We start from the raw sequence: 14,474 nt of genomic DNA, 5'->3' as shown, positions 1-14,474 counted from the left end.
GTCATGGCATCCCCTCCAGCGGCTGCCCAAGCTCCACTCTTCACAGATACCCAGATCTCCACAGGCCGCGCGGCTGTCTGCTGCCACTCTGTCTCTGTTGTTCTTTAGACTACAGGCCTGCTGTCAGAGTCCCAGTGCTGCACCAGCACATCGACATGCAGGGCAGCTCCTCTCTGTCACGCAACCAAGCCCAAGGTTCAGTGGCAGGGTAGTGTGAGTCAGGCTTTTTTCTTATGGAGAACACATGTCCATTAATGACAGACATAGAGCATGAGAGGTTCTGCGGTTCATGGCATAGAGGGAATGATTACAGAGGACGGGGGAGGGTGCCTGTGACCTTAGCGTTGCTTTTGATCATATAATTCGCCAAGGTGGCGCTGAGAAACTCCAGAGCCGGCCCTGGCAACGGGTTCGGACTGAAACCCTTTCCCACAGATGGCAGGGAAATGGGGGGAGGCTGGTGTGAGGCCTTGTGAGGCCTCCAACAGGAGAGTTCTTGGCATGGCAGGAGTTTTGTCAGGACAGTGCCAACCAACTCCTGGAGGAAGTCCAGGGAAGTATGCCAGGATATAAGGTAGGTAGCATTAAGGGAAGGTTTCAACTGAGCCAAAACTGGATCTAGTGTACTTGTCGACAGTTTGACTTGTTGACATATTGACCTGTCAAAGAACATGACAACTCACATGACCAAATACTATTCGGCATCCATCCCTCTGATTATAGACATCATTTGACTGGTGTGATCAAGCACAGCTCAGACATGCTACTTGTCATTTCTCTGAGTACCAACGCCAGAGGTCCAATAGAACCCTTCAGAGCCAGGCGGCGTTTCTTCACTGTATTACAACTCAAATAATGACACAAGCCTTCCTTCCTCTTCAATGAACCTGACACATACAAGTGTCCTTGTCTCTGCAACAGGCATGGCCGACGAGGACATTGAAGCATTGCTCATGAATCCTGTATCTTGTTCGTGTCTGGTACTGATTTGGCTTTTCAAAGGAACATGTTTTTGGGGTTAACGTCTCTCTGCAATGTTCTGACGGCCGCAGCAGTGTAAAAACGCGGGATTGTTCTTCAGGCTGAACACGGGAGAGGCTGCAGTGACAGATACTGCATGCTAATAGTAGAGACAAGGCCATAAAGCACAGCAGTGGAGCTACCTTTCATGACCTCCCTTTGAAAACAGATCAGGTTTTTCACTCTGTCTGTGTTTGGGATGAAGGCTGGGGGTCTTTATAAAGTGCCTTTTAATAATGGAAGTTCAAATTTGGCTGCAGTATCGACAACTGACCTACAATCATGACCTACAATCAATGTTAAATTGCATTTCTGATGTCCCTTTTATGAACACACGGGAGACTTTTCTGTTGATTTATCTAATTGCCCAAATTTCGAAAGAGATGCCTCCAAACTGTCTCTGTGCTTTTGAAGCCCTACTATGTATACACATTAATCTGCACACTCCAAAAGGCCTCTCGGGATTTAAGAAAAAACACAGAATTCATCAGGACAGAACAAAGATTATCTGTTTTCTTTTATAGCATAAAATATGATCTGATCAATTAGAAGCCCAGCTTCAGATGGCTGAACAGCAGGGGAGGCTGGTGGAGGTAGAAATCAGAGGACGGACTCATTATAATGGATGGATTGGAATAAGGAATGGTATCAAACACACATGTTAAAGATACCATTCGTCCTCCGATTTCTACCTCGAGCAGCCTGCCCTGCTCAACAGTCACTGCTCCTCTCATTTGGTCCTCCAATCTCTGACTCTCCAGTTGTCCAGCCTGCTGGCCATGTGGACTATAGATAGACTACTATAAAGAGACCAGGTAACATGAACCCAGATTAACATTGCACTTTCATGTCTCAAATCAATACTAAGAACCAACGTTTATTTCAATGTTTTGTTTTGTTTTAAAATGTGAAAAAAGTTTACAAATCTATATAATATTTGAATATAATATCCAAAGCTCCAGTTTGAAATGGACTAAATTGCGACATCTAGTGACAATGTTAAGTTTCAGCACATTTTTCAACAAACTGATTCAAGGTGGTTTCTTCTCCAAATGAATGCATTTAGGTCGTCTTGTTCACACATAGGCTTTTGATTCCGTTTTACAAGTAAAGCTCAAATAATTGTTATTTATCAGATGTGTCATGGCTATTGGTGATTTGTCCACTATCAGAAAGTCTGGGTCTGAGTTCTGGGTCCAGGTGGTTGTGGTAAAGCAGTCCTCAAGACAGCGCTCTATTTACTGATGCCCTTTCTGCATTTAAAAACACAAGATAGTCTAGATTAGATTTACTATACAGGAATAAAACTACAGCAGGCTATTGTTTGCTTTGCTCAATTCTCTCAATGCATCATGGGACACTCAGGGAGACTTTTACGGGGCTCTATTACTAGTTTCCTGTACATGTATTATCTCAGTCAGGGGACCTCTCTCCAGCCGTGCACTCTCACCCAGCCCCTAGCACTCCTGCTATTGGGCTCTCAGGTGGGCTGTGGGTCAGCCAAGAGCCCAGAGGAAGCCCACTGCAAATAGGCCCACCTACAGGACTTGTGTCAGGCGAGCAACACAACTCATATATTCAATATGAACTCATCTAGCTGACACATGCGTATAAACCATATTTGTCATTTTGTGAAGAATTAACTATTTATGTCCTGGAATGGAAACTTTGAAGTAGGCTAAACTAGGCTATTAAAGGCCCGTTCTACAGCTTATAAGTCCAGCCACAGCCAGACCCTTAGACAAACTTTGGAGCTAGGCCTTGTAATGTCTGTTTACAATGTCTCAAAACACATTAAAATATGAATAAAGTACTATTTGGATACTGTATGCCAATAGGTAGATAAGCCAATTCAGTAAGTCATATTTAAAAACCAATGGTTTCAATAGGCCATTGTTAGCAGCAGGATATCTTACAGATTGCACCTTTAAATCTAGATAGTATGATTTTGAAATAAGTTGATAACAAGTCGATTGTGCTGCTCATAGATCTTTGTGCAACATTAACACTATACACCTTTTCAGATAATCACTAAAAGAAAAATGTAACCTACCTTTGGCCACAGTCAAGAGAAATAATTAATCTGCATTAATTCCAGAACCAAAGAAAGTACACACATGCTGTGCACGTGCGAGTGCTTAATAACAGGTTGTATAATTGTTTTTCTTATTATGATGAGAAAGCATAGACCTACTAGACTTCACTCATATTTGTTTGTGAGAGTCAACCCGTGTATACTTACAAGTCATTAACTAATTGTATGAAGACACACAGTTGTCCTCTTCAGGATTGGGGGGTCAAGAGGAGGGGGATTGTCGCTCTGTTAATTGCGAGATAACAGAATGTAGGCCAACAATGGTTTTTTAACTAAAATGAGTTTTGTGATTATCGTCCTAGAGAGAAAAGAAAAAGGCGACAGTGCTCACTAATTAGGAGCTGTGCCACTCGAGATCGTAGTCAGCCTTTGTGCGCGGGTGTGTAGAGGCTGTGGGGCCGGCATGCAGGCGACAGGCGCCGGTCCCCGGACAAAAGACTGTCTGGTGCTGGTTCGCTAGGCTTCCCAGGCCCCAGTCCCTGCGAAACACCCTGCCGCGACGCTTAACCCCTTCACTAGACGGTGCCGTCTTTAGCGACTCTCTCTCTCTTTCTTTCTCTCTCTCTCTCTCTCTCTCTTTCCATCTCTTCCCTCTGTCACACACACACACACACACACACACACACACACACACACACACACACACACACACACACACACACACACACACACACACACACACACACACACACACACACACACACACACACACACACACACACACACACACACACACACACACACACAGTTTATAAGGTAGTTTTTTTTATAGCGCCGCTATGGTGCATGTGTCCTGACTACACTTGAAGCATACACTTTACCCATCATTTCATAATGTTAAGTGAAATGGAAATGTTCGTCCAGGCTAATGTTGCGGCCAATAGAAGCCCGCGTTACAGTTAAGTTAGGATAGGCCATATCTAGCTAAAATAGGCCTTTACCGCTGTGAACCTATTTTCTTAGTAGTAACTAACTGTACGTAGTTACAGTAGGCCTATGTCTTTAATAATATCCTACAAATAAAAATACGTTCACTAAGAGACATTTCCCAACTATGTAATTACGCACGAGTTAAAACAAAGACAACATATGCTATTATTACAGCCAGAAAGGAGCAACGAATGACATTGACGAAATGAGTTGCAAATTGTTTTAGCCCAGGTCTACATAAAATGTGCGAATATAATCTAAGATGTGTAACCAAAACACATTTAGAGTTTAATTTCGTAAACTTGTTTTACCTTCATAAAAAGGTTGAAAACAGTTCAGTTTATTAATTATGGCTAAACTAAATTACTGTATTTGTGCGCTAAATGTTTTCACTATGAGGAGAAGAGCATGCAAGTGTGTGTAACCAACTTCACGTCGGCCTAAGAGATGATCACACACATTTAATGAACACGTTCAAATGTTGTGTTAACATTTGGTGAATGAATCATGAAGTGCAGTGCAATAGGCCTTAGCAAAAGTATTTAAGGTCTATTGGAATTACACTAATAGGCCTATTTTGCCTACTAATATAGCCTAACTATTGTACTATCCTGAGTGAGACGAAAACGGAAAGGCACATGTGATTAACCATTGCGTAGATTTCACTAGGCTATTTAGAAATTAAATATATGAAAAAGAACGCATTGACTGATGCTAAGAGGGAACTGATACGTTATTAAAACGGCAGGGGGCGCAACAAAACTGAGTTGGGGTAAGGTTTCCTGTTTAAGGAATAAGACTTTCTCCAAAAGTTTTATTATTTTAAAAATAAATAACACATTCAATAACATAGGGCTTTACTCTCTCTACAATTGATTTTCACTATGGGTGGAATCCTAACCCGAGTTCCACGCGTGAGTTGCTGTCAATGGAACATTCGCGCGAGGGTGTCCACCCAATGACTTTACAGCCATGGGACCAACTTTGTCTGCAAGCTGCTTTTTAGAAAAAGTTCGAGATACATACAAAAAAAAACAGGCCCATTCGAAGGGAAATAATATGCCCACATTATCAACGACCATTGCCTGTATAGCATTCTGTTTATTCACATTCAAATATGTTATCCCAAAACTATGGGCTTTACAAAGCAAGCTATCCAATGCAGATCAGAGATCTATAATGAAGTATACATGATACAAAACGACATTTAAACGACACATTCCTTTTTATTTAAATCGTGAGAAACTTGACAAAAGCATATTAATTTACCCGAATAAACCAGCACAAAAGATGCCAATTCAGCTACCTCTAAAGGGGTAGTCTTCAGTGCTGGTGAAAAAAGAAACCTGAGTTTTCCCTGCCAATTGCACAGTGTGCATTGTATCGCAAAGCGATTTCAACTTTATCAACAGCATGAAAAGGTATGCAGGTGGCACGCATTTCTTTCATATCTCACTGGCAGGATAAACAGCAACGCATCACAAACATCTGAAACTGCTTCGGTTTCGTAACAACAAGCGCTAAATAGTGTTCATGTACAATATATTTCCATGTAAAAAGGGAAATTATAAATGCAACAAGTTGAAATCTAAGTAGTATATACACGCCAATGTACAGATTTGAATAAATTAATAACAAGTTACGTATTCTTCGATCCATACAGCATTATTTACAAAATTGCTTTTCTTGGTAACATAAATAATTCAATCATATCAATCTGTCATGTTGTGAACCAACTTCCATCCAATAAGCTTCAGAATTCACTTTGACCAAGCTTTCCATCCCTTTTGAAATCTATTTTTTGGATGATGCTCTTTCCTTATTAACACCGAAAAGTCTCAACACAATATTTCATTCAGGGGGCTGCACGATGCTCTCATGAAATGCAGTAGGCCAATGTTTTCAGGCGACTGCATGTGCCCCCCACTGCAGCCAATTGGTCACCAAAGCTATACCTTGATGAAACAGGTGATTTTGGATCACTTTGGAGAGTCTAAGGCAGGGGAAATTTCTCTCGGTTTTTCGAGTCCTCTAACGAGCCTCTGTATATTCTGCAGTTCGTTAGTGGAATCCTTCACAGATGTTTTGGGCGACGCCGTCCTCTGGTTGGGCCCAGCAGCTTTGTGGCTGTGATGCTGATCGGACACAGGACTTGTCTCTCTGCTGTTTGATTTGGACAACTCGGATCCCGCGTTTAAACTGCCCGGCAATCCGGTCGTGAGTAGGTTTGTGCTGGGAGGAATAGACGTGGGGATCTGATAAGGGTTGAATCTGAGCCGAGGTCGGGAGCTGGTGAGAAAGGGGTTCCTGCCCATCGTGGAGGAGCAGTTGGGGAGAGCCGAGGCCGCGGCAGCAGCAGCTGCCATGTAGGTGTAGGGGTACGGGAACAGTCCTCCAAAAGGGGGCATCGAAATTCCCTGCGTTGGAAATAATGCCGTTAGTATTTTAGGCTAAATATTGCAAATTGAATTTCAGGCCTTACTTCGGGCAGTAAGCTTGTCGACTGGTCAGATTTTTCTCGGAGCAAATTCGAATATATTGAAGACTTATATCTGTCAACATCTCAGTTTCTCGTTGGTTTGTAATAAAGTCAAACCTGATTTGACAAAGGCTATATGTTCAGAAAAAAAACGATAGTCTCACGATCAACACACGTCATTTGATTCAAATAATGAGGTGTGGCCATGTGGCCTCCCATGTTTATTTGTATGAGGACATAGCCTACACGGACATATGAGTGCATGTTTCGCTAAAATAAAGGCTGATATAGGCCTAAATGTTTGCTTATTATGTTGTCAATACTTTGTTAGATTCATTTACAGTGGTGAAAGTAGTCCATACGTAGCCTATGGCCTACAATTCGATGTGTCCTCTTAAACGTCGCCTACTCAGTCATATTCAACATTCCATAACATTTGCTCTAAATAAATTTCCTCTCTCTCTTGACTCTAACCTAACCGTAAATTGAGCATAGGTCTGAGCTACGATTGCATGACATTAGATGTCAATTGTCTACTTAGATCACCTATTAATAGAATAAACACGTTCTTACCTGAGAAGCCAACATGTGCTGTTGCAGGTGGAACGGGAAGTGGCTGGGAGAGCCCGCGCCTTGAGAGGACAGGACTCCGTTCTCCAGACCGTTCCCTCCGGACATCGAGGCCAACAGATGCCCCATACCCATGGTCGAGAATGCCCCTGGAGCCATTGCAAACTGTCCGGGGTGGAACATCAGCGGTTGCCCCGCAGTCAACGGGTTAAAAAACTGTTGACTGTGCAAACCGGAGAGGGCCAGGCTCTGCAGGTGACTCGCGTTGAAATACGACGGGCTTTCTGTTTGGATCATTAACGGAGAAAACCCGTCTTTCACCCCACTAAGGCCTCCGCTATCCATGTCCTTCTTAGTAGATTCCGTATCTTTCCGGTGCTTATTATTGTCTAACTTGTCCTTTTCAGTATTTCGAATACTAAACACCGAGTCTTCTTTCCTTGAATCTAGGTAGTCGCTCTTTTTATTATCTGCTCCGGACCTGTCCCTCACTCTGTCGTCGCCTTTGGGGCTGAAAGGAGACGTTGGTTCGGGTCCAGGGCTGCTCGCTCCAACGGAGCGCTCCTCTTGGAGGTCAACCTCCTGATCGCTGTCAGTGCAGTTATTCTCCTCTGTAAAACGAAAAAAGTGTATCGTGACGTTAGAATTATAAGGTTCTATCTCCATTTTTGTCAAAATTGAGTTTTTTACATAATCTGATCCATTAGGTGTTTATTAAGGCCTGTGTGGTGTTATTTTTAAAATGTTGACATTTTTGAGTTAGTAATTCATAAAATACTAAGGTTCCATCTCACAGAACATAATGGAATGTACAAACGTTGACACTCGATATCTCTGAACTACCCTGAACGGAGATAGAACCTTATAATTCTAAGCTCACGGTATGTTATAAACAAAACATATTTCCATTGTATCGAAATGAATATGTAACATAATGTGTTCGGAAATCCTGAAGTTGTCATAGCATACATATCATTATAATGAAAGCAAATGAAGACACATGCTTCCATGCGTTAAAACCATTTACAATCACAACCACCATAATGAGTGACGTGACCCATTGGTTAGCATATACGTTATTATTTCAAGGATGGAGTCGTGATTTAGTGTTAACATTCATTTCCTAACCACTTCCCTCCCGCACGTAAAACATGGCTCGTTTGGTATAGATTGGCACATGTTTTGTTTAGTCCTTGTCCATCGAGCTTCAGTAGCCTATACGCCTTATGGCTCGGATGTTTATCTTGTATGTAGGCTATTGTTGAATGTTAACATGGATAATAATATCATGTGATCTAAACATACCACGAGGTTGAATGTTGAGCCATTGCGGTGCTGTCAGTAGATGGCGCATTGGGCCAGCCAGCGCACATCAGCACAGGGCGACAGAGTTGGTGTTCAGATCACTACTATGGCGTGTACATCAGCCAGAAACCCTCATGTATCTTTCCCATAACTTTCCTGTCTTTTGCATGTATTTATCCCAGTAAACGTCTTCATAACCTCATCACGATAAACCAATAATGGCTGCAGCCATAGGCCTACACAAAAAAGTAGGCAAAACGTGGTACCTATTCAAGTGATCTAATAGCACCACGGAGTCCTCAGCGCTATGGACACTTGTCCTCAGCGCTTTCCAAAAATATATCTTAGATTGTTCATTTTGCCTACTATTTCAAGGCCTGTTCGTTAAAAATAAGGTTAATTCTAACCAATAGGCTAATAATAAAACAAAAACAAACATGGCATGGCATTATTCCAATTAATGGCAATGCAAATTATACTTTTGTGACAAGTCATATACCTCGACTGGCCCTGTTGAACCTCAGAGGACTATTTGCGGGCCCGAGTGGAGAATGAACCGAATCCCTTCCGGTCGTTTGTTCACAAGAGGAGTCATCTGAGTCGGCACAGTCCCGGTCCACTTTGCACTGGTCTTCATACATGCGCAGCGATGGAAGGGTCAACTGCTTCCTGCAGACCGGACTAATATTAGTTAATGCATCTGTATTTCGATCCAAACACGCTTGAATACTATCCTACTCCAAGAGATTAGATTAATAGGTTAAACAAGAGTTTTCAATGTATCTAAATCTAACAACAATAATAATAAACCAAACCACTACTACTACTACTACTACTACTACTACTACTACTACTACTACTACTACCACTACTACTACTACTACTACTACTACTACTACTACTACTACTACTACTACTACTACTACTACTACTACTACTACTAATACTAATAATAATAATAGTAATACTAAGAATAGTAATATACCTCTTTTCTCGTCGTCCATTTCCTGTGTCTCTGAACCCTTTGGCAAAGGGGTTGTGATCAATTTTGAGCTGTGTGATCTGAGCAGAGAAAACAATAGCATTTTCATTAGCAATTAGCCTAAATCTGAAAATGTTATGTAGGCCTAATAATTCTAATAATGTAATTGCATTTGCAGAAAATCACTGACATTTAGCAACATCAACCCGAAAATATTGGCACTGTAATTAAATTGCAAGCGCCAAATCCACGAATAATGCCAATCAAAATGTGTGAAGCCTATTTCCTTTCTCAAATGATCCTTCCTTCACATATTGCTAAAGGCTAGTTTAGTAGAATAATGTTTGAAATGGCACTGATTCAACTTGCATAATTAATGGGATAGTAATTATAACAATAGCTATTGCACCCAGTGTCTTATAGGCTTTACTTTATCAACTCACAAATCAAGAGTATTTTAACTTAACATTGATCCAATTATAAGTTGATGTAATTTTTCCACATAGGTTACTTTTTTGCGAGCTACTTCCAGTGCATATGTATAGGCCTCTTCGTGTATGTGCAATTATGGACAATATTGTGGTTTTCTTTGGCTGTTTATCTGGCTTTGGCCGTGTTTTGCGTTAGTGGATTGCATGCTTTGATTGAACTGCTTCGGAGTCTCCTCCGGTAGCCCGCAGACATTATAGCGAGGCTAAAGTGCCCTCTAATCGATTGTGACTCTGTACCATAAACTTTACGATAGCAACAAGCCCACCAGGCGACTTCAACATATACTCCAATTTACATCACCAGGGAAGGAGTTGGTATACAAGTAACACGTTATAGGAAGAACATTCTAACCAAATTACAGATATTGTCACCCTAACCCATGAATTACATTTGACTATCTTTAGAACTTGTTAGCCCGGGCCTATGTTTTAGCCTGCATTATTTACACACACGCACACGCACACACACACACACACACACCCACCCACACACACACACACACACACACACACACACACACACACACACACACACACACACACACACACACACACACACACACACACACACACACACACACACACACACACACACACACACACACACACACACACACACACGATGAGGACGAGGTAGGTTACGATTACTTAAATCGCAATCAACTCGGCAAAGCCTAACTAATTATCAAATTCATCATATGCGACAAAAACCGAAAAACAATGTGACAGGTTAAATTTCCACGCTGCTGAAGCTTACCTTGTCATTCTGATATGCAGTGACGCCAATAAAATCTGTCTCTGGAAAAACATATGTCCGGAAGGTACTGTACGGGAGCTTCAGTATGTCGTTGGCTCTCACGATGTGAAACCTGGGCTGGTATTTGTGCATCGAATTCAGTATAGTCTGGGGATAAAAAGAAGTAGACAACATGTTACATGTTGTTTACACGTTGGTGGTTTGAGTGATGGTGATGACGACGATTATGATTTCCTGTATTTCTCAGGAACTAGGCTATGTGCATTTTGTTTTCAGACGAATACAAGAAATTGATTCATTAAATCATCTTATCATCATCATCGTCCCATGATGACTTAGGCTATAATTGTTAACAATATGCCTGTAACTGTAGAACGACATAACGTCGTGAATAAGTCATTCTCAAAATATCATTTAACTATTTGGCCTACAGTTTCCACGTGTTTGATTGTACACGTACAGTAGCCTGAAATCAAGTAATAAGTATAGGCTATAACATATATCAAAGTAAAGTATCTAGTTAACTGCAATACATTCATACATGGTTATGCATTATGAATGTTGTAGTTATATATTGTTTATGTGGTTGTACGTGCATGTATTAGGCATCGTTTCACGAGTTGGGTCCACACTTTTCTTCTGTTATGAAGAGTATCAACATGTCAACATGATTATGAAATCAGCATCTCAAACATATTAAACGTATTTCAAGAAAAGGCCTCGGTCACTCAAAATACTGGGCCTTGATTGTAACGACGCACACAGCAAATGGCATTTAGTTGGTTGTGGTTATGCTATTGGTATTGCTAATGATATTTAGCATGTGTCTCCAATAATCTACCCATCATTTATTTTTCAAATTGTGCTTGATAAAAACACTTTAGGATAGAGCATTTTCCTCTCGAGCCCAAGACACTCTTGGCCACCCTGTCATACAAAACGGTCAACCAGGACTTCACGTGAAGAGGCTTGCTCCAAACAAGCGATACTGAAAGTCTGCCCTCTGCCTTTGACCTGCATGGTTCATTCTGCTTGACTTTTTCCAAAACTTCACACCGCTCTGCAGCTAAACTTCTTAGAACAATAAATCATATCTCAAACACTGTCCTTCTTCTTAAAGCCCTTTTTGAGAAAACAAAAATGCATGGCCTACAACAAGCACGACACAAATCAACACTTTTGTGATGGCGAATGTTGTGATATATTTGACCATGTTTACCCTTGATTGATACATTTAGACACTTATTACATTACAAAACCCATGTCTCATATAGGCCTATAATCGATAGCCTATAGGCTAAATTTCAGGCTATACAATCTAAATATTACACAGCATGATCCAAATACCTCATGTGCCTCGAATTATTCGTATAATGTCTTCACATAATTACCAATGAACACACAATCTTAATGCGTCCTTTAGATAACACATCATTATTCATTTAGGCATATCAAATCAAATAAATAAATGACGCGTACACTTACAAATCCATGCTTGTCCGAGATATTATTCGTCAACTTGAGTTTATGAAAAGCAACAGGCTTGGCCATCCACTGTTCCCCTGTGGCAGGGCTGTCCGGGTGGATGTACATTCTCTTGGGCATCTCCGGGTCGGCTTTTCCCGCTACCATCCAACGAGAGTTATGGAACTTGTAGCGGCAGTCGTCAGCAGCAATTATGTCCATAAGGAGGATATACTTTGCTTTTTTATCAAGCCCATTGATGCGCACTTTGAATGGGGGAAACATCCTCCTAGAATAGAATAACACAAGAATGAGTCTGTAGTGTAAACGATGTGATTACATTTGAGATTTAAAATGTTCTTTGTTCTTCCCACACGTCCACACATGCCCAAATATGGATGTAATACATTTGGAGTAAGACTGTAATTATTGTGTTCTTTTGAGACATAAGCACCTCTGCATAATCGAGGGCAAGATGTTTTCATGCAGGCCTTCGGACCCCCAAAAATCCTTCACTTTTGTTCTGACCTATACAACATTCTTATGTTCACAGTGTGTATGAGTCATACTTTAATCTGTTTACTTTTTCTTGAGTATGGTTATTGTTGCGAACGTTAATCGGTCGTTAAGCCCTATAGCTATGCTTCATTTCCAAAAGACAATGCGTAATACAACCTAGGTGTTTCTGGAGTAAAATAGTATAACAACTAAGGCAATAGCCGTTGCAGAAACCAAGTGACAACAACTGGTGGGATGACGTCTTTTACTCTAAACTCATCATTTTGCAACTTGATTCCAATTTTACGCACCAACATTACGCATAGTCACATATCTCGCGTCATATGCCTATAACGCGGATCAATCAATATAGTAAGTAAATAATAGGGAATCATCTTTTTACCTTCCTGATTTCGTAATAACCATCTCGGTTCCTATTTTGTGAAATTGGTCCCATAAATCCTTGGCCTCCAGATTGACTTTCGGGTCGTCCTCCACCTCGTCCTCCGGCTCCAGGTTCTTGAGGGAGCGGAGATGGGCCGCCTGGTGGTGATGGCCAAACGCAGCGTGGAGTCCTGCCTCTGCGGCTCCAGCCATCGCATGGTCCGTCAGGGGTTTAGTCAGAGCGCCGGGAGGCAGCGCCAGGGAAGGGAAGAAGGAAGGCTGAGCCGCGGCAAGGAAGGCTGACATGGTAAAGTCGGCTGGCCGGTGAGCGTGGAAAGGGTGGTAAGCCATGGCAGTCCCTGTGTAAACTGGATCTCTCATCGGTGCATCCAGAAATCGATATGAAAATGACTATACGCTATTATGTCCACCCACAGCAGAAGTATAGCCTATCGATATAGATATCCAAATAACAAATTGCCCGTATTCAAGCAGAAAATATAGAAGTCGTTTGTGTGTCCGTTAGCCAAGAGCGAATGCGTCCCAGACGTTTCCAACAGACCAGAGTGAGGAAATGACAGCTTGGTTATTCCTGATGGTATGTTCCCGTACAGTACCGTAATGATATCCGTCTAAGAGACGGCAGCATCGACACTTCAGAGAACAGAGCTGAGCTTTCCTTTCCTATCCACCCAAGTTTCTTTCGGGGAAATAAAAATCACTCTGTAAACTGTAATGCAGTTCTGAGTTCTGAGTTGGAATTGAGAGGTCTTGCCTTGACCACCGTGGAATTGCGACTGTCTAACATGTCCCTCCTCCCTGGCTCCCGACACTAATGAACCAAGCCCCCTTGATTGCCGATTTTACGCTTTCTGGACCAATTGTGGAGCTCTATAGGCGTGGTTTTGACAGCTCCGGCCAAGATCGGTAAAGGGGGGGCTAAGAGGTGTCGGAAGCATTAGCAGTAAGAAAACATGTCAACAGAATAAAATATTAACCAATGACAGAGTAAAGATCTGGAAATCCCACCCCCAAACTTCGAAGCGAGCATCAGGGCAGGCTTTTGCTACAAGCACGGCGAGGAGGACGAGTCCTCCGGCTGGTTTCGTCGGCTTGTGAAGCCAGCCTATCTCCACTTCACTCAAGAAACATATCCTATCCAGATTTCGAAGCTCAACTGGGTTGCAATTATTCGTTTAAAATGCTTAATAAAATATTGTAGGCTATGATGAACAGGTTGTAAGTAAAACAACCTTTTTTTTCTAAATCTATGTAAATATGTTTCAGTAACATAGAGCGAATGTCTGGTACAGCTATTTTGACAAAAATAGTATGTTTGAATTGGGACATTTTACATTTCTCTAGCCTATATCTTAATATTTACTGTGAACTGGACAAATGTTTAGTTATAGTTATAACTAGTTATTAAAAAATGACATTATTTTAAAATTATGATACCGAGTCCCAATGTTTTTTTTGTTGTTGTTTTTTTTTAACGA

At 41.5% G+C, this 14,474-nt stretch overlaps 1 protein-coding gene across 2 annotated transcripts; it reads right to left on the bottom strand.

Annotated features, from left to right (window-relative positions):
* Positions 1-5,170: 5,170 nt before the first annotated feature.
* LOC308155206 (T-box transcription factor TBX2b-like) lies at positions 5,171-13,750 on the bottom strand. 2 transcript variants are annotated; one of them, XM_080528466.1, is made up of 7 exons: positions 12,995-13,750; positions 12,115-12,382; positions 10,630-10,776; positions 9,385-9,461; positions 8,899-9,080; positions 7,098-7,705; positions 5,171-6,462 (listed from the first exon to the last, which is right to left on the bottom strand). In XM_080528466.1, exons 1-7 carry the CDS (start codon positions 13,354-13,356, stop codon positions 6,025-6,027), a joined length of 2,082 nt encoding a protein of 693 aa, XP_080384592.1. In that variant the 5' UTR covers positions 13,357-13,750; the 3' UTR covers positions 5,171-6,024. The 2 variants fall into 2 exon arrangements, with proteins under 2 accessions (XP_080384592.1, XP_080384593.1); XM_080528467.1 differs by having other exon boundaries at positions 8,899-9,068.
* Positions 13,751-14,474: the final 724 nt, after the last annotated feature.

Source organism: Nansenia antarctica (genome assembly GCF_963989245.1).
Source record: "Nansenia antarctica genome assembly, chromosome: 4".
In the NCBI taxonomy this organism is placed as follows: domain Eukaryota; kingdom Metazoa; phylum Chordata; class Actinopteri; order Argentiniformes; family Microstomatidae; genus Nansenia; species Nansenia antarctica.
This window is presented reverse-complemented; position numbering and strand designations above follow the sequence as displayed.

Excerpts from the sequence above, each read along its gene's own strand:
- LOC308155206 (XM_080528466.1), bottom strand. The coding sequence starts at position 13,356 with ATGAGAGATCCAGTTTACACAGGGACTGCCATGGCTTACCACCCTTTC. Across the intron at positions 9,462-10,629 it reads CTGCATATCAGAATGACAAG|ATCACACAGCTCAAAATTGA; the intron begins GTAAGCTTCAGC and ends TTCTCTGCTCAG. Across the intron at positions 6,463-7,097 it reads AGCACATGTTGGCTTCTCAG|GGAATTTCGATGCCCCCTTT; the intron begins GTAAGAACGTGT and ends TTTCCAACGCAG.